Here is a 20,013-nt window from a genome sequence, read left to right as displayed (position 1 = left end):
ACAAGGAGAAGGTAGAAACAATCTAAGAACTCTGATTTCTGCCTGTGTTGGGATTCTTCTGTATTTCATTTCAGGTTCTTTTTGTTCTTTTACTCCTATGGTGGCTTTAAGATAAGTGGCATGTAGAAGTTTTTGTTTCTAAAATACAAATGGTATTTATATTAGAACCTAAAACAATTTTGTGTAGCCTATTTTTCTATTTTATTTATTTATTTATTTGTTTATTTATTTTTAAAAGATTTTATTCATTTATTCATGAGAGACACAGGGAGAGAGAGAGAGGCAGAGACACAGGCAGAGGGAGAAGCAGGCTCCATGCAGGAAGCCTGACATGGGACTCGATCCCAGGTCTCCAGGATCACGCCCCGGACCAAAGGTAGCGCTAAACCGCTGAGCCACCGGGGCTGCCCCTATTTTTCTATTTAGTAATAACATCATGAGTATTTATTTCCATACGCCATTAAAAAGTCCTAGTAAGCATCACTTTAGAATATAGCACACATTAACTATCCCATAATTGAGCCGTTCTTTTGCTTATATATGTATTGACTCCAGTAGTATTTGAAACTAGTGTTGATTTATCCGTCACCCAAAATTGGAATTGTTTCCTTCCTCTCCAGGATACTTTTAAAGTACATTATGAGAACAACAGCCCTTTCCTGACCATCACCAGCATGACCCGAGTCATTGAGGTGTCTCACTGGGGTAACATTGCTGTGGAAGAAAATGTGGACTTGAAGCACACAGGGGCTGTGCTGAAGGGACCTTTTTCACGCTATGATTACCAGAGACAGCCAGATAGTGGAATAGCGTCCATCCGCTCATTTAAGGTATGGGGTATGCAACTCAGACATTGGGAGAAAGTATCATTTTATCATATCTGTGCTTTGGCTTTTTGAAAGTGTCTAAATATGGAGCATTGTTTGGGTTCGATTGGTGTTCAAGGTGTTCAAGTAGATCACAGTTGGGACTAACAAAAAGAGTCTTTTTTTTTTTTTTTTTTTTTAACTAAAAGAATCTTAAAAAAGATAGTTCCCATTTATATATAGGCCATTTTTTAAAAAAGAGATTTTATTTTTAAATCTCTATACCCACCATGGGGTTGAAATCACAACCCTGAGATCAAAAGTCATGTGCTACACCAACTGAGCTGGCCAGGCACACCAAAGTAGGCCATGTTTTTAAAAGAAAATTTGAATAATAGAAAAAGGGAAAACCATACCACCACCCAGAATTAGTATTGCTCATATTTTAATATTTCTTCTTACTTTTATAATACTCTTAAAAAGATTTTATCATATTGCACATGAAATTGTATATATCTTTAGTCTTATAAATGAAATCTTGTATTTTCATGTACAGTTGAAAACTGAAAACATATGCAGTTGAAAACCCCCTTGTAAAACATAGAGTTAGGGGCACCTGTCCCCTACACATTTGAAAATCTGCATGTAACTTTTGACTTCCTGAAAATTTAACTAGCATCCTCTTGTTTTCTGGAAGCTTAACTACTAACGTGAGTAGACCATTACCACATATTTGGTATGTTGTATGTATTATATACTGTATTCTTATAATTAAGTTAGAGAAAAAAATGTTATTAAGAAAATCATAAGAGAAAATACATTTATAGTACTTACTGTATTTACTGAAGAAGATCCACATAAAAGTGGACCTGTGCAGTTCAAACCCATGTTATTCAAGAGTTAACTGTACTTAAGTATTACAGAAGGATTCATTATGGGAATGAAGTGTTAGAATTATTTCTTCCTCATTATGGAAATATGCTTATAGATTTGGAAGGTACAGTAAAGAATGTGAGGTGGGGAAACCCCCTCCATGACCCTATCACCTAGTGATTGGATATAGTTTCTTTCATTTTTAGTTTCTCTCCCTGCAGAGTAACTTAGCAATTACCTTTATCTTTGTATTAGTCCTTCAGTATTTGCTAAAGTATTTACAATTGTCTCCATTATTTATTGTTTAGGAGAATTAGCTATTTACCTGCCATGATTGAGAAATAGTTGCACTATTTAGTGCAAACTTGATTGGGAGGCTTATGTTATTCCCAGTTTGGGGACTATGCTATGGGGAAGGCTCTTGGCACAGAAAGTCTTCTGTTTTTAGGATCATCTCCTGTGAGTAAGTTTCTGGAGGCTTTAGAAGGCGTTGTGCTCTCTCTTGCAGACCATCCTCCCTGCCGCTGCCCAGGATGTTTACTACCGGGATGAGATTGGCAATGTTTCCACCAGCCACCTCCTTATTTTGGATGACTCGGTAGAGATGGAAATCCGGCCTCGCTTCCCTCTGTTTGGCGGGTGGAAGACCCATTACATCGTTGGCTACAACCTCCCAAGCTATGAGTACCTCTATAATTTGGGTCAGTATTTAGGGAATAGAAAGGGGAGACACTCATTTTCTTTCATTTCCTGCATTTTTATTTCTAGTGGTGGTTTTGTTTTAACAATTGCCAGTCTTTTTTTTTTTTTTTAAGATTTTATTAATTTATTTGTGAGAGACACACACACACACAGAGAGAGACAGAGACAGAGAGAGAGAGAGAGAGGCAGAGACACAGGCAGAGGGAGAAGCAGGCTCCATGCAAGGAGCCCGATATGGGACTCGATCCTCGGTCTCCAGGATCACACCCTGGGCTGCAGGCGGCGCCAAACCGCTGCGCCACCAGGGCTGCCCTCAGTAACTGATTCTAAGAACACCTTATAACCACCACTCACTCAGGCCAAGACATTGAATTGAGCCAGCCAGCTTTCCTTCCCCACAATAGTATTTACTGCCCTGGTTTTTAGTCTCCACTTTCTCGACTTTCTTCAGTTTTATCACCCAACTGTATGTCTCTTGAATCTCTACTTTAGTTTTGCCCTTTTTGAAAAATTTGAGGTTTTGTTGGTTTCTCTTAATCCATAGTTCCCTCCTCCACCTGATTTATTTGTTTCTGCTTATCTATTGCAGACCTTGAGTCAGTTGTAACCTATAGTCGAGAGGTTTTGCTGACTCCTTACTCAGAATGCAATTCCATGCATTCCTGTGGGGAGCCTGATCGGGACTTGATCCCAGGGCCCTGGGATCATGACCTGAGCCAAAGGCAGATACTCAACTACTGAGCCACCCAGGCATCCTGCCTTTGTGTATTTCTTACAAGCTGAAAGCTTTCACCTCCCTTGGTGCTGTACAAAAGATAATTCTTGGTCCGCTTGGGTATTTTCTGACCGAGACTTGGAATCACCTGTTTCTCCTCAAACCCCAGTTTCTCTTTGTGGAAAAATGTATTTTAAGACCACAGTTGGAGGGACACCTGGGTGGCTCAGCAGTTTGGTGCCCGCCTTTGGCCCAGGGCGTGATCCTGGAGACCCGGGATCGAGTCCCGTGTTGGGCTCCCTGCATGGAGCCTGCTTCTCTCTCTCTGCCTCTCTCTCTGTATCTCTCATTAATGAGTAAATAAAATCTTTTTTTTTTTTAAAAGACCATAGTTGGAGAACTAGAAATGCATATTGTTCTGAGTTTGGTCAATATCTAGGCCTTTTCAGCTGACAGAGCTAGGTGTGTATTATACCTATGTGGAAGAAAATTGTGAAGTTATATAGTTAGTGTGGACTATAGGGATTTTGCTCATAGGTTTTGTCTGTATCTGATTCTATATTGAGAGTCCTTGTTCTGAAGGAGGAGAAGTGACGTAATAATTAGAGAGCCTTTCACAATTGTTTGATCCCACACTTACGCAGTCTCAGAATAAAAGTGGTCATGCTACCATTTCCAATAGGATTACTGAAAAAAGTTTATTTATTTTTGGCATGACCTCTCCTGATCCTACCCTAGTGTTTTGGTGTGCTGTATGTATACTGAATATCTCTCTTGTCAGAACTGATAGTGTACCTCTCCCATTTGAACTCTAGACTTAGCTCTGCAGTAACTCTAATTAATGCTCACCCCATCAGTGTTTACAGTGACCAATGACTTTCGTCATTTTCATGTTCTGAAGCTCATTCTCTGGTAGATTCCTTGGGGAAGGCTTGTGGGAATGAGTTCTTACATGTTGATAGTTGATAACAGGTTGTGCCTTTTGTGCATATAAGCTATTTTGATGAACATAAAATCACTGGCTCACACATCTTTCCTTGAATATCTTAAATAGGTTACTTTTTTTGGTATGAAGTGTCACTGTCAGAGTCTGATGATCTAATTTTTCCCCTTTCTAAGTCACCTCCCCTTCTAAGTCTTTTTATATAAATACTGAAAAGGATTCTTTCTTTAAAATTTAATACTTTTATAGAACATGTTTTGGCTACATGTGGTTGCTGTGCTGCTATTCTTGGGTTAGCATTATGGTTTTACCTTACAGTCTGAAACCTTTTTGTAAGTTTTCTCTGTTGGGGCTCCTATTCTATATTGAGTCTTTGCCTGTTTTCAATATTTGGCAGTTTCTCTTGAGTCTTTCCTTCATTGAAAACTTTGCTTCTTTTTACTTTTTATTTATTACAAGACATTACCTGTTGTGTTTTTTCACTTGTATTCCTTTTAGCATAGCCTCCCTTCCCTTCCCTTCCCTTCCCTTCCCTTCCCTTCCCTTCCCTTCCCTTCCCTTCCCTTCCCTTCCCTTCCCTTCCCTTCCTTCTTTCTTCTTGATTTTATTTATTTATTTATGAGAGACACACAGAGAGAAGAGAGAGAGGCAGAGACACAGGCAGAGGGAGGGAGTGCAGGCTCCATGCAGGGAGCCCGATGTGGGACTCGATCCTGGGTCTTCAGGATTAGGCCCTGGGCTGAAGGCGACACTAAACCACTGAGCCACCGGGGCTGCCCCATAGCCTTTATTTCTAAAACAATTTTATTTCTAAAATTTCTTTTCTGAATTTTTTCTTACTTTCTGTCAGTTTTCTGAATTTCTATAATTCTGGTTTATATTGCTCTTTTATGACTTGTGTCATTTGTTTTAAAGATTTTATTTATTCATGAGAGAGAGAGAGAGAGAGAGGGGCAGAGATACAGAGGAGAAGCAGGCTCCATGCAGGAAGCCTAATGTAGGACTAGATCCTGGGACTTCCAGGATCATGCCCTGGGCCAAAGGCAGGTGCCAAACCGCTGAGCCACCCAGGGATCCCGACTTGTGTCATTTTTTAAATGGCTTTAGCTTGTTTTGAAATACAACAGTTTTTTTGTTTGTTTTTAAGAGAGAGTGGGAGCAGGAGAATCTTAAGCAGGCTCCATACTCAGCATGGACCCCAATGCGGGGCTCCATCTTGCGACCCTGAGATCATGACCTGAGCTGAAACCAAGAGTTGGAAACCCAGGTGCCCCATGGGAACAGTTTTAATCAGTTCTGTGGCATGAATTTCTGGCATGTTTTTCATTTTACTTGGGATATTCTCTCTTTTTGTAACTTTTAAAAACAGTGAGGGGGCCCCCTTTTTCTGTTGCTCGTTTTTTTTTAATTAAGAAAAAAAACTTTTTAAAAAAAATATTTTATTTATTCCTGAGAGATATACAGAGAGAGAGAGGCAGAGACACAGGCAGAGGGAGAAGCAGGCTCCATGCAGGAAGCCCGACGTGGGACTCGATCCCTGGTCTCCAGGATCCCACCCTGGACTGAATGCGGCGCTAAACCCTTGAGCCATTGGGGCTGCCCAAGAAAAAAATTTTTAAGTTGGTTCCACACCCAGTGTAGGGTTCAAACTCATAGTCCTGAGGTCAAGAGTTGTGTGCTCTCCCAGCTGAGCCAGCCAGGTGCCCTTCTGTTCATTTTTAATGTGAGCTTTTAGGAGGAGGTATTGTAATTGCCCAGTTCCCTGTTGATTTGAATGTGGCGGCTTCCTTTTGGAGCCTTCCCTGGCTCAGTTTCCTGTAGCTCTGCTGTCCATGTTAGGCTTCATTTTGATTTTTCCTCTGGCAGTTTTTCCTCTGAGTAGGGTGCTGTCCTGGGAGTGGAGCTCTGATGGCTATTCCAAGTTCTCAGGGACTAGACTGCTCTAGACTGGCAGTTCCTTGGGCCTGGTTTGCTCACCCACCATGTGGGGTCAGGGGAGGACTCCTTGGAACTCCAGCCGCTCTTCTACAGTTGGCCTGCCTCATTCTCTGGTGAACAGCGTGGCCTGATTGGGGCTCTGCTCTTCTCAGGTCTGTCACTTGCCCTGTTGTCTCCTCCACTTTCTCCTTTATGTACACTAGTAATGTGCAGGTTGTATGCACATTTTGTTTTATAACACCCCCCCCCGCCCCCTTGGAGATCTGTGTTTTACCTAGTTTTGTTATAAATACGTTCTGTGGGTTTTTAGTTTTGCTGTGTAGTTGCTCTGTCTTTATGTAAAAATTGGGAAAGACCCGTAAGTATACTGCCACCACCACCTTGGTCTCCCAGAATCTCGTAGTCTGTTAACTTTAGATAGTATCTCTTTATTCTTCTCTGTGTAAAGAGCAAGTGTTCCTACCCTCTGTTGCCCCCTAGCTCCTGTGTCACTTCCTCTGTTTTTCACATGCCTGCACATCTTTGTCTTTCTTCAGGTGACCAGTATGCACTGAAGATGAGGTTCGTGGACCATGTGTTTGATGAGCAAGTGATAGATTCTCTGACAGTGAAGATCATCTTGCCTGAAGGGGCCAAGTGGGTGTGACTGTTCCTTTCCTCTGCTTCCCATTTCTCTGGCAGTGGCCTTGTGGTACCTCAAGAGGAAGCTGTGTTCTGGGGGCGCTGAGTAGGTGCTCAGCACATAGTTGAGAGCTCTATAGGGACTTTCTGACTGGACTTTCAACAGAAAAGTTAGACTCAAATGATGCACAAGCTTGATTTATGAAATATATTCCCTGAACAGAGTCCCTCTTCATGACAGGTGTAGCATCCAAAGGGGATGGGATGGTCTGTAGCAGACAGAATGCAGAGTCCGGACAGCCAGGTAGCTCTTGTGCTGCGTTAATACAAAAAAGAAGAGCGGTGCAGCAATGGCATTGTTTTATCCTGGACTAGTCAAACTAGGTTCCGAAAGTGAGGTCCTGATCTTGTGTTAGGGTTCTTTTTTTTTTTTTATTTTTATTTATTTATGATAGTCACACACACAGAGAGAGAGAGAGGCAGAGGGAGAAGCAGGCTCCATGCACCGGGAGCCCGACGTGGGATTCGATCCCGGATATCCAGGATCGCGCCCTGGGCCAAAGGCAGGCGCCAAACCACTGTGCCACCCAGGGATCCCTTGTGTTAGGGTTCTGTGCTTGCAAACAGTAGGTGCTGTCTTTGGCCAGTTTAAGCAGACAGGAGTGCATTTGGAAGGGTAAGGCATGTCTTATAAAATGGCAGCAGAAGTTGCAGAGCCAGGACATCTTTGGAAATCCAGGTGGTGGAAACAGACAGTTGTTCAGAGAGGACCTACCCTTGACATGAGTGATAAACAACTATGTGTGTCTTTGTGCACTTCACTCTACTTCAAGGGGAGCTTCTGTTTGCCCTCTCTTGGGGATGGGAAGTTCTAGCAAAAACTATAGTGAGAACCCAGAGGAGGGAGAGTGGATCTAGGCAGACAAAAACAGGACATGTCTCCATTGTACCTTATGGAGTGACTTTTCAGAGGCCTTATTAAGTTCCCAAGAAGTTCTTGTTGGGTGGAGTGCACAGCAGGCTGGCGGGCTGTGTGGGTGGTGTGCCTCCAGGAGTGGGCCAGTATTGGTGAGCACTAGCAAGAGCAAGATGCAGGGAGCTGGTCATTACCTCAGCAGGAGAATGGTCTAATAGGGTATTCTGACAGCGGGTCAGCTGTTTCAGGAGGTCTGGTGGTCTGTGGTGCCAGGAGGGGAGCAGAGTGGAGTGTGGACTTAGTGACCTTGAAAGGCCCCCGTGGGCATTAAAATTTTCCAATCCTAAAGAACTTGTTGGTCAGTGCGGTTTGTCTTAGGCTGTATTTCATTCCTACCTGCATCTAGGAACATCCAAGTTGACAGTCCCTATGAAATCAGTCGGGCCCCAGATGAGCTGCACTACACTTACCTAGACACGTTTGGCCGCCCTGTGATTGTTGCCTATAAGAAAAATCTGGTGGAGCAGCACATTCAGGACATCGTGGTAAGTGACTCCACTGTTCTCTGCCTTCTGTGTCTTCCTCCCCGAGTATGGGGTCCTGGGGGCCAGGCACTTGCCTGTCTTTATCTTTTCCCTCCTGGGGCTGTTGGGTTTTGAGCACAGTCTGGGGGTGAGTGGGCGGCCTGGATGATGGTGGGCCTGCTAGGGCCCCTCTTGCCCCTAGGCAGACCTGTGGAAGCCAGTCCCCCTCATCCCTGCCCATTCCCCGTTCTCTGCCCCTACAGGTGCACTACACATTCAACAAGGTGCTCATGCTGCAGGAGCCACTGCTGGTGGTGGCAGCTTTCTACATCTTGTTCTTCACTGTCATCATCTACGTCAGGCTGGACTTTTCCATTACAAAGGTACCCACCCCTTGGCCTTTTGCTCACGTTTTTGGTTAGTCATTTTGGACCTTGATAATTTGTTTCATTAGCTTTTTACTGAGCATTGGTCTTCACAGCAAATCCGAGACAGAACCCTCTTGCCCAGAAGCCCCTTCCTGCCTGTGGCCTCTGCTGACCCTTATTGTAAAGAGAGAGACCTTGTTCTTGTTGCTATGATCACAGAGCATGCAGTGTTCTGTGAGACAGGGTGCTGCTGGTAGGCAAGCACTGCAGAAATAGGACAGCCAGCAGTGTGTGTTTCATGTTGGGGCTTCCCTGAGGATGTGACTGGCAGAGAAATTGGGGAAGAGCATTCAGCTGGCAGGAACAGTTTGTGCAACAGCAGGGACAACTTTGGTGGAATCCAAAGGGGAGCAGTAGGGTACATGTAGCAAAGATGTTGATCCAACCTGGTTCCGTAGAACAGTGAGGCTACCCACTGAGTCATCTGCTAGGAAGCCTTGTCATACAGAAGGGCTGAGTGTAGATTTTATTATGAAATGGCCCCACTTTTTAAGCTATAAGTGCTTTCATTTTTAAATTTATTAAAAAAATTTTTTTTAAGTAGGCTCCACCCCCAATGTGGGTTTAAACTCATGAACCTGAGATTAAGAGTCGCGTGCTTCACTGACTGAGCCAGCCAGGTACCCCTGCTTTGGTTTTTTAAAACTTTTATTTAAAATAATTCTACATTTATGGAAACTTTGCAAGAATAGCAGAAATAATGATTGTATACTCTTCACCTAGGCGTAACAGTTAACATTCGGCCTTCCCATTATATACAGTTATTTTTCCTGGACATTTGAGAGTAGATTGTAGACATTTATATCCTTTATTCTCTTGAGTAATAAAGCGTGCGTGTAGCCCAGGGACAAGAGTATTCTCTTAACTACAGTAGAATGATCGAATTCAGGAAACTTGATGTCACTGTAACACTGTTAACCAACCTGCAAACTGTGTTCAGATTTGGCAGACTGTCCTAGGGACCATAACATTTTCAGCAGTTGTTTTTCTTCCTCCAGGATCCAGCTGAGGATCATGCATTGCATTTAGTTGCCACACTTCCTTAGTCTCCTTTCATCTGGAACAGCTCTGGAGCATTTCTCTGTCTTTAATGACCTTGACATATTTGGCGTGTATACATCGGTTCTGTAGAATGTCCCTCAACTTAGGTGTATCATCTGTTTCTCTCTGATTAAATTCAGATTATGCATTTGTGGCAAGAATGCTATAAAGTGATGCTGCATTTGCAGCGCATCACAACCGGGGGTACCTGATGTCAGCTGGTCTCAGTGCTGGGGATGTTAACTCTCCTTACTTGGCTAAGCGGATGTCTACCTAATTTCTTCATGTTAAGGTTACTTTTTTTTATCTTTAAGATTTTTTAAAAACTTACTCATTTCAGAGAGAGAGAGTGAGAGAGAGCATGAGGGGTAGGGAGGAGCAGGAGGGAGAGAGAAGCAGACTCCCCACTGACCAGGGAGCCTGACTTCAGGCTCCATCCCAGGTCCCAGAGATCTATCGCAGCCCCAAAGTTCATTGTTTTTCTCTTTGCAATTAAGGTATGATCTGTTTGAGGCTATATAAATACTCTCATGTACATTTACTCATTAGTCATAGCATTTAGTATTGATTCTTACCTGAATCTGTTATTAGTGTGGTGGTTGAAAAACTGATTCCTTTTGTTGGCACTGTTCTGTAAGGGGAAGCTTTTCTTCCTGGTTGGCTGGTTACTTGTTAGGACTCCTGGCTTCTTTACTCTATGGGCCAGTGTCCCCTGGTGCTACTTATTTTGATGCTCAAATTGTTCTAGATTTGTCTGGTTTTTTCATGTCTTGTCATTTTTTAGAGTACTTCCTTTTTGTTGGGCACAACAGTGTGTTTAAGGCATAGCCTCCTGTACTTTCTCCAGTCAGCCCTGGTTCCTTTTAGAGGAGAATGGTACCTAGAGAGCAGGATCTGGGGGCTAGGTGTGATCATTGCTTTTGGGGTGTTGCTGTGTCTGGGCCTTCCAGCAGACAGAGCTAGGGGAGAAATGTATGGTATTTACAATAGCAGTTAACACTGATATCTCACTCCAGTCTGATGCCACAGGGTTCTTGCCATCCTTCCTCATTCTACTGTTTTTCCTTCTCTCCTGGACCCTACGTCAATATATTTATATATTCGTTGAATTCCATAAACATACAAAATAGTTTCAGAATTGCTGCACTCATGCCACCACAAACACCAGGCCTATCTGTAGAGTCCCAAGATTTGCTAGCAGTTCTTTTTGTCTTTAGACTGAGAATATCTTGTTGAGTACTGTGTTCTAAGGTAGTTAGCTTAGTTTTTCTATGTTAACTCATAGGAAATATAGCTAGATTCATTTATTTCTGTTTGAATTTATTGTAGTTTCTCCCTCTGGCACTCTAAATATTTAATTTTGATTGTAAAATTGTAAAACCCTGCCTTTTAGATAAGCAATTTGAGCAGTCTCTGGATATCCTTCATGATTTATTTTGCAAAAATGAGCAGATACTTTATTTTCTCCTCTTTCTTGCACAAAATGAAGAAAGCACCATATATGTTTTGTCATTTTTTTCCCCACTAAACAGATTGTGAGAATTACCCATGTTAGTTTGTAGAGATCTTACCTTTTTTTAATTTTTTGTATAGCTACAGAGAACTGCATTGAATGAATGGGTCAGTTTATTTAATCAGTTCCTTATGTATACATCTCCCTATCTTAAACCTTTGATAATTTATTGAGAAAAAACCAATTGTGGGCCAAATCAGCCATTTGCAGACCAGATTCAGCCTTTGAGCTGCCAAGTCAGAATTTTTGAGTAGACATGGGATGAGAGAGAATTCCGGAAAGTATGTAGGGCCTCATCTAAAGGGTTGTGAATGACAGGTCGTGAATGGCTTGGGCTTTATCCTTCAGGCCCTAGGAAACTCTTGAAGGTTTTAAGGAGAGAGACTTAATAAAAGTCTTGGAAGCCTTCCCTGACGTGCACTGAGCTCTTTCTTCCCTTTCTTGTCCCTTTTGTGGTGTGTTCTAGCATTAGTAGCCTTTCTCCCATCCTCTCTCTGCGCTGTGGGACTTTGAAGTGAATGTCTTCTTTATCTTTGTGTCCCCTGTCCTCCCCTATGCTGAACTGGTCAAGATTTAACATCCACAAAGGTTTGATTCTCTGACTTTCCAAGAAGATGGCTTTTCTTGTTTGCACAGCCAGTGGTGGGTACTTTTAGGGAGGTCAAGGTTGGAGCCGGCTCAGGCCTAGATGTTGTCACCCATGATGTCTCCCCCACAGGATCCGGCTGCAGAGGCCAGGATGAAGGTGGCTTGCATCACAGAGCAGGTCTTGACCCTGGTCAACAAGAGAATAGGTCTCTACCGTCACTTTGATGAGACCATCAATAGGTACAAGCAGTCGCGGGATGTGTCCACCCTCAACAGTGGCAAGAAGAGCCTGGAGACAGAACACAAGGCCTTGACCAGTGAGATTGCGTCGCTGCAGTCCAGGCTGAAGACAGAGGGCTCCGACCTGTGTGACAAAGTAAGTGTGTGCCATCCCAGAGTCACTCAGCTCTCTGCCCTTCTTGTCACACCTCTAGGGATTGTCCTCCACATTCTAGAGCACCATGGGGCTGCTGTGTGTGGGTCACATGCCGGGCAGCTCTTGCTTTGCCTTGTCCTGTGGTGCTGACCCTTATGGTGGAATAAGAAGGTTGGGATCTCGGTTACTGGCTGATTCAGAAGGCTCTGCTAGCCTCCGTGTCACTGTCCGTTCTCCACCTGGCTGCTACTGAGAGCAGCGGCTTCCTCTCCCAGAGGGTGGACTGGGCACAGCTCCAGACTGCTCTTGTGTGCTGAGAAGAAGCTACACTTAGATTCAGGTGTTTGACTCAGACTTTGTAAATCTGGCCAAGTAACCAAACTTCTGTTTCTTTGTGTCTTAGTACCTCACAGTGTTGTGAGTGCACAATGAGTTAGTGCATATAAAGTGCTGGGCACCCTACCTGGGATGTGCTTTGTGGTTCTTGTTACCTGTACAAGAAGAGGTGCCCTTCAGAGTCCCTGATCAAGCCCTTCTCCACATGCTGCTCCCAGAACTCCCTCCCCTTACCTTGTGCTCTTCATTGCACCTACCTTTTATCTGCAGCTCTTTTCTTTATGTGCTCGAGTGTTTCCTGGTGGCTTCATGAAAGCAAAATGGCTCATCTCTCTTGATTGCAGTTTTCCAGTGCCTAGCACTGTGGCTCACTAAGTAATTGCTGAATGTTGAGTGATTGTGATTATGAAGTCCTCAGCCTCACAGCCAGCTGGTGATCATTCAGTCTCTTTGGCACACCCCTGCCATTAGTCTTGCCTGAGTCCTTGGACCTAATTTGGCTAGCCAAAGGGAAGAGGTGTACCTGGCACCGCACCAGGACATTGCCCGTAATGTTTCCACTTGATCCTCACAATCCTTTATAGCTAAGGTCCAAGGTCAGAGCTTGAAGGTATAGAAAGTGGAGCTGGCATTTGAAGCCAGGCCTGTCTCCTGCCACAGCCAGCCCCTCTACCCTGGGAGCTCCAGGGTCTGTAGGCATGGGAGGTGGTGGGCCCTGCTGAGTGTGGGTGGGAGGACCATTCTCAAGCTCTGCCCTGCTCTTGCCTTGGCCAGGTGAGCGAGATGCAGAAGCTGGATGCACAGGTCAAGGAGCTGGTGCTGAAGTCTGCAGTGGAAGCTGAGCGGCTGGTGGCCGGCAAGCTCAAGAAAGACACGTACATTGAGAATGAGAAGCTCATCTCTGGAAAGCGGCAGGAGTTGGTCACCAAGATCGACCACATTCTAGATGCTCTGTAGCCTCTGACCGTTATCATCAGCATGGGCCCAGGGCGCTGCACTTTCCGATGGCAGTTTGGGGGTGAAGGAGGGAAGGCCACCAGCAAGGCCATTGAATGCTGGCATCTGTATTTTATAAAAGGCCTTCAAGGAAGTGAGGCCAGGCCCTGCCATAGGCAACATAAGCAGCTTAGTTTTTGTCTTAAAAGTATTCTTTTTTAAAAAAAAAAAAATTAAATCCCGTTAAAAACAAAATATCTTTGTGTTTTGAACAAAGAAATTTTCAGTAGTTGATGGTTTTGTTCTGAAGCCTAGGATATTCTTTTATCCCGTAAGCCCCTTGTGTTTTGCCCTTTTAATACCTGATGTTTGGGTATTTTATGAGTGTGTGTTTTGTGTGTGTGAGTGTGTTTGTTTGTTTTTTTTTTTAAAGTATGCGTGGCCAAATGAAAATAAAGCAGGGACTGTGAACATTTGTTCTGGCGACAATCTCATAACTTACCTTGAGGATAGTACTTTTATCAAGTGCTTTTTATTAAATAGTGGATTTACTTAGAGCACGTTTGCATGGCAAGCATCACTTCTATTTTACATGTTAGAACAGTGAGGCCACAAAGATAATGTGGGCTACGTAAGGTTACCGGACAGAGTCTGGGAGTGAGGGCTCTGTTGTTACTTTTTGTCTGTTCTGCATCACATGCTGTACTAGGCACTAAGGACACAGTGATGGATGAAATAGAGAATAGGGGTTCTTTTTAAAAATAATTTTTAAAAAGATTTTATTTATTCATGAGAGAAATAGGCAGAAACATATGCAGAGGGAGAAGCAGACTCCTTGCAGGGAGCCCAATGTGAGACTCCCTTCCAGATCCCAGGATCACACCCTGAGCCAAAGGCAGACACTCAACCACTGAGCCACCCAGGGGTCCCAGAGAACAGGAGTTCTTATTGAGGACAGATAGATGATCAGACACAAATTCATAATCACAAACTGTGACAACCCCATGAAGGAAAGGGACAGGGTTCTCCTGACAGTATTTACTGGAGAATACTGGGTGTACTCTGGATGGATAGGGGAATTGGGCAGTTTCCCTAGGGAAGTGACTTTGGAATTGGGCTCTATAGGAGTTATATAGATAGCCATAGCATGTGCAAAGGCCCTGGGACAGGCTGGGGCTTGTGGACCTGAAGGGAATCCAGAGACGTGGAGGGGGTATGGCATAGGCTGCAGAGGTGGGGGAGAGCCCAGATGAGCTCGGGCTTTGTAGGTCTGACAAGGCTTCTGGTTTTATCCTGAAATCAAGGGGAGACCGACCAGTGTGAGACGTACTTAGATTTGTATTTTGGCTGAGAACACACTGCTAAAGGCCATAAATAGGTGTGGGAAAAAACCTTGGGCAGGGAGGGCCATGTGCCCACATGGGCGCAGCTGAGAGATGTAGGTGGGTGCAGGCTTTCTCTCTGCCTGAGGTCTGTGCCTGGTCTTTACTTAGATTTGCTGCTCACCCTTCAGGCAACAGCTTAAGGTTATTGGCTCAGGGAGGCCTTCCACGATGTCCCAGACCTAGTCAGGTCCTCTTGTTCCACTCTGTCTCCACATCATACCACAGCTGGGAGGTGTTTAATTGCTGGAACTGGTTCCAATGGGGCAGGGGTGTCGTCTGATAAGGTCGCCTTATGTTACCAGCTGGTTTTTCGGATTAGCATGTGACTCATGGTGTGTGACATATTGGGGTGGGTTGAGGGTTGAGGGTGTCACACACAAGTGACAGCCTTGTGCCCACCGTTTCACATGGAGAAGTTTAGTAAAGACCAGTTTTGAGGATGATGATGATGGGTTCTGTTTCAGACAGGGTGAGGTGGGTGTGCCTGTGACTTCCAAGTGGGAATGTTGGGGGCAGTTGGACATTCAGGCTTGGAGTTCAAAGAAAGGGCTTGGTGTGGAAATGATAAATGTGGATGTTGCTCAACACGCTGTGGAAGGGATGTGGAAATGGTGAGGTAGAGGTGGTGGTGGGTGAGGGTGTCTAGGAAGGGTGTTGAGAAGACACCCAGAACTGAATGTATGGCTTCAAAGTAGAGTGGCCGCTTGGAGCACCCCACTCTACACAGGTTGGGGAGTAAGGAGCATGTGGTGTCATGGAAACCAGGAGGAGACGTGATCTTAGGAGGAGCAGCAAGTGCTGCTGAGTGGCTGTGCAGGAGGAAGGCCGGGAGGGGTCAGCCCGTGCTGGGAGCAGGTCACTGAAGGGGTCCTTCACTGTGCGGGTGGAACAGTGGGAAGGAGGGAGTGGGAGCTACCTGGGGCTTCCTTCAAGGGTGGATGGTGTGCACCAGAGATAGGGTGCAAGACGGAGGGGCGAGGACGGGGCCATGGGGCATGTGCAGCTGGAAGCTATCAGAGGGGAGATGCAGGTGTGTTCAGGGCCTGTGGAAGGGCCTGCTGGAAAAGGAGAGGCCAAACACGGAGATACAGGTGGGCTGTCTGAGGTTTCTCAGGCAGTGGGAAGCTACGGGGTCGAAAGAAAGGAGAGGTCGTGGATATGGAGGAGAACGTTGGCTCAAGGCTTGGGCATGCATCCACACGGCCTCTCTAGAAACTTCGGGGAGTTTGGGGTGTCCATTTCCTCCTTGAATGGAGCGGTGCTCGGTGATCGGCTTCATAGGCGGGGTCACACGAGGTAACAGCCGTGCAGTGTCCTAGGGCAACTGCTTGCTAGGCATTAGCTGTTGGCTCCCTGCCGCCAGGGAACCTCCTTCCGTCCGCCAGTCAGGGCTTCCGGCGGCAGCGCGGGTGCGGCCTTGGGTGTCCGGGCCCCCCGGGTTGGAAGCTGTGGAGGCGGCGCTGAGGGGTGTTGACCGTGGTGTTCTCGCGGGCCCGGCCCCACAGGCGCCCGCGCTCTGGCGCCCCTAGGTGGGACGGAGCTGCGCCTCCCGTGGCGGCCTCGGAATCGCCCGACTGCTGGGCGGCAGCCCCCACTCCCTTCTGCATTTCCTTCAATCTTTTCTCACTTTCGGAGCAGGAAGGACAGCTGGGCAGGAAGCAAGGGCTTGCGTCGACGGGCGCCCTCTGCTGGGCCGGTGGGCCGCCCGCAGGCCTGGGGAGGGAGCTGCGCCTGCGCCCTTGTGACGACGTGGAACCTGCGGGCGCGTCGGTGGGGGCGCCAGGAAGGGAGGCCCGTGCGCAGGCGCAGAGGGCCCGCTGGGCTAGGGAAGCCGCGCATGTGCGGGGCTGCCGCCACTTTAAGGCAGGGCAGCTCGGAGTGGCCTCGACGCCAATGCCCTGGCTGTGGCGCCATCTAGGGGTGTGGGTCGGGAACCACAGGCCGGGCCTGGGCTACAGCTGGGTCTGGGGTCCGAGCGCAAGGCAGGCCGTGGCGCTGCCGAAGGGCAAGGAGGACTTGGGTTTCCAGATGTCCTGTAGGGGTTGGGGGCCAGCATCAGGGCTGGGGACCACAGGTGAGGCATCCCCACTCTCCTTGCCCCTGCTCCTCGCATCCCTAACTCATCTTCGCCCGCGGACAGCCCTCTGCCTCACTGGTTCTTGATCTCCGTGGCAGACAGGGCCCCAGTGTTCTCCTTTGTAAGTCCCGAGGTGTGAGCTGGGGTCCCGAGTGTGCAGTCTTGGCCCAGGCCTAGCCCCCACTCCTCCCCCCACCCCGGTATAGGGTGGGGTCCCTCAGACACCTGGTAGCTCTCATTCGGCCTCAGACCCAGCCTGCCCGCTCTGTGGCCCTCATGGCAGGGGGAGGGGAGTGCTCACCTGGGGCTTCCCCAGCATCGTTCAGAACCCCAGGCCGATCCCATTTGTCCAGTCCTGGCCGAGACTCCTGACCCCAGTGGCCAGCCCTGGCTTCCTCTACTGCCGCAGCTTTGAGCTGCCCCTGCAGCCGCTGCCCACAGCCTGGCCCCCGGCTCAGAAGGGGGAAAACATGGCTGAAGAAGGGCTGGATGTCACTTTCTCTCCTTCATTTGTCTTGGAGGCTGACATGGGAGAAAACCCCAAAGGACTGAGTGCACCCTCACAGTTTCACCACAAGTATCCTGACCGGGCGTCTGGTGCCGAGCTGATAGTGCAGGGCCCGGCCGCAGCCCTGCCGGAAACCGCGCTGCCAGCGGTTGGGGGCCGCAGGCCCAGACAGGAAACGCCCCCAAGCGTACCCCAGGGCCCATGGCCTCCGCACAGGCCTGCTGCCTTGGACCAGGCCCTGGCGCCATTTTGAAGCTGGGCTGGACTCCAGGACTCTGGCCGGGGATCTGGGGACTTCTCTGTCACCTGCCTGGACAGCCTTGGGAGATGATGGAGGGAAGAGAGACTGGGCTAGACCTGACCCAGATCCTCTCCCCTCCTGGGGCCAGTCCTTCCACGGGGCCTCCAGCCTCCCACCCAGCCCTCTGCGTTCTCAGGCTCCCTCAGGTCATGGGCTCTGTGTTTTCTGTGGCAGGCCCAGAAGGAAATGCAGGGGACACAGAAGTGAACAAAACAGTAGTAGTGCTGGCACCCGGACGAAGCAGACAGGACAGGGGCATAGTTGAGAGGAGTAGTACCGGGGCCTGAAGGATTTGCATGTGGGGGGGGATGGTGAGGAGAAGCCTGGACTCCAGCCCCCAGTTTTGACTTCCATTCAGGAGATGAAATCCAGAAAGATTCATCTGAAGCTGAGAAAGGAGTGCATTTAAATGCTGTGGGAGGGAAAGGGTGTGGATCCAGGAGAGACGGAGCCCCCAGAGCAGGACTGGACGGGCTGAGGGCTGAAGGGGGACACCAGGGAGGTCTGAGCCACTGGGTCGGCTGCCCAGCGCCGCCTCCGAGGAGCCGCAGAGGCCTGGTGAGGCTTCACCTTGCCGCGGCCTTCCTTCCCCCTGGGCATCTGGCGGCGCTCTCTGAGGTGCAGTGGACCGCTCGCCTCCCTGGGCTGGGGCTCACTCTGAGCAGAGTCCAAAAGCCGTCACAGCAACACCTGTGATTCACTTAACAGATACATTTACGACGTGTCGGACCTTGTGCCTAAAAGGGCACAATCGCGTGTGACCTTAGAAAGAAACTCGAAGGCAGATGTTTGCAGGTAGTGACGGATGCTAGCGAGGACAAGATAGGGGGCTGTAGTAAACCGGTTTGGTCTGAAGGGCTGTCAGGGATCCGGGGGAGGGGGCAGCTGAAATGGGAGCAGAGGAAGCCAGGACCTCTGGAGGGAATGCCCGAGGCCCTGCGGCCTCTCCCCTCCCGCCCTGCCCCGCCTCAGCACCCTGGCTACAGAAGCTCCGGTCATGGCGCCCATCCCTCCAGGGCAGCCCAGACCCTCAGCCTCCGCTCTGGCTTGAGGCCTGCCTCCTGAGGCTGTAGGTCCTCGTGGCGTTCCCCAGCCCTGTGCGTCGGGGTGTGGTCGTGACCCAGGCTCCTGACTGCCTGAGTGACCCACTCGAGACTCGGCTTGTTCTCTGGCCTCACCTTGCTCACCTGGAGGTTGGGGACCATACTGGGAGGTCTGGAAGGACCAAGTGACAGCCTTCCACAGCGGCGGCCCACGGAAGGACCAAGTGACAGCCTTCCACAGCGGCGGCCCACGGAATGGAGTTTCTTTCCTCAACAGGTATTAGAATGATCAGCATGTAACCCTGTTGTCGGAAGAGCTCAGCTGTTTGCAAAGTGCCTTTATAAGCGTCTGTTACTCATTGGTTCAGGTGCTCCCGGGGCTCCCACAGTGCCCCACTTGAGGTCCTGGGCATGGAGGCTGGGTCCCAGATCTGCAGCCAGCTCCTGGGCCACCTTGGGCAAGTTGCCTTCCACTCTAGGACTCAAGTCTTCTTGCACAATGACAGATGTCCGAGGGCCCTCCTAGCAAGGGCACTGGAGGATGCTGGGGCCTGTCAGGCAGGGAGGAGCCTCAGTCGAGGAGGGAGGCACAGGGCTACCCTCTCTCCTTCCCCCGCCCCCCCATTCTGGCTTCTTCCCAGAGCTGGGCTTGGTTCCTTGTTGCCATGTCATCCAGCCCTAGGGGCTCTGAGCAGAGCAGATCCTTCCTAAGCCTGCATGACCTACACTTTCTCTCTGTGTCTGTCTCCTGTGTACCCCCATGGGGGGCAGAGAAGGCCACAGCCACAGGCGTGCAGCCATCCAGCAATTGGGCACACGCACTCAGTGGTCATAGGGACATGTGCACCCACTGGGCTGAGTCATAGATGCCAGATGCTAGGTGAGGAGTGGGCAAAGTCCCTGCCCTGTCGGACCCTCAAAGGCCACAGACTCCGTCATAATGACAGCCAGCGCTCAGGGCATGCAGCTTGTACTGCCGCTGCTCTAGTTGCTTTTCGCGTCCACCCCTGTTCACCCTCAGCCTCTGTCAGTAGGTGCTATTACCTTACTTTGCAGCCCGGAGGGCTGGCACAGCAGGTCGGCCTGGCATTCTGGCCCCCCTGTCGCTCTTGCTTTCTGGCCCTTGTTTTCTCACCTTGTTTTCTCTCCTTTGGGGTTAACAGGCTGCTCCAGGGGCACCCTCATGAACAGAAACACTTCTTTGCACCCTCAGGCCCTCTGCGTGGGGCTCTCACGTGCACCATTCCCATCACACAACTATTCCATCCCTTCCTCTTTCCTGGCTCACATGGGCTTCTCAATGGAGGGCACCTGTCTGTCTGTTTACCCCGTCACAGCCCCTGCTCCTGTGGCTCTGACTCATCCCCCTTAAGGCCTGGCACAGAAGCGCTCAGGCCTGGCCATCCCAATTAGCAGGGCCTGGGTTATGTGCATGGCATGAGG

General features: G+C 48.4%; 1 protein-coding gene and 1 long non-coding RNA gene across 2 annotated transcripts in view; one reads left to right on the top strand and one right to left on the bottom strand.

Annotated features, from left to right (window-relative positions):
* The window catches only part of RPN1 (ribophorin I), a 28,657-nt gene extending 15,146 nt beyond the window's left edge, over window positions 1-13,511 (top strand). Inside the window, exons 4-10 of the mRNA XM_072784904.1 lie at window positions 621-830; window positions 2,188-2,380; window positions 6,514-6,613; window positions 7,921-8,059; window positions 8,302-8,421; window positions 11,739-11,984; window positions 13,095-13,511. Of these exons, the coding sequence (XP_072641005.1) occupies window positions 621-830; window positions 2,188-2,380; window positions 6,514-6,613; window positions 7,921-8,059; window positions 8,302-8,421; window positions 11,739-11,984; window positions 13,095-13,277 (1,191 nt within the window). The 3' untranslated portion in view covers window positions 13,278-13,511. The remainder of the gene's footprint in view (window positions 1-620; window positions 831-2,187; window positions 2,381-6,513; window positions 6,614-7,920; window positions 8,060-8,301; window positions 8,422-11,738; window positions 11,985-13,094) is intronic.
* LOC140609731 (uncharacterized) lies at window positions 11,740-13,101 on the bottom strand. Its single transcript, XR_012011475.1, has 2 exons — window positions 12,578-13,101; window positions 11,740-12,136 (listed from the first exon to the last, which is right to left on the bottom strand). It is a non-coding gene; the product is annotated as an uncharacterized lncRNA (long non-coding RNA).
* Window positions 13,512-20,013: the final 6,502 nt, after the last annotated feature.

Source organism: Canis lupus, chromosome 19 (assembly GCF_048164855.1).
Source record: "Canis lupus baileyi chromosome 19, mCanLup2.hap1, whole genome shotgun sequence".
Lineage (NCBI taxonomy): Eukaryota > Metazoa > Chordata > Mammalia > Carnivora > Canidae > Canis > Canis lupus.
The sequence above is the reverse complement of the archived record's forward strand: the minus strand, read 5'-3'. Positions and strand labels throughout refer to the sequence as shown.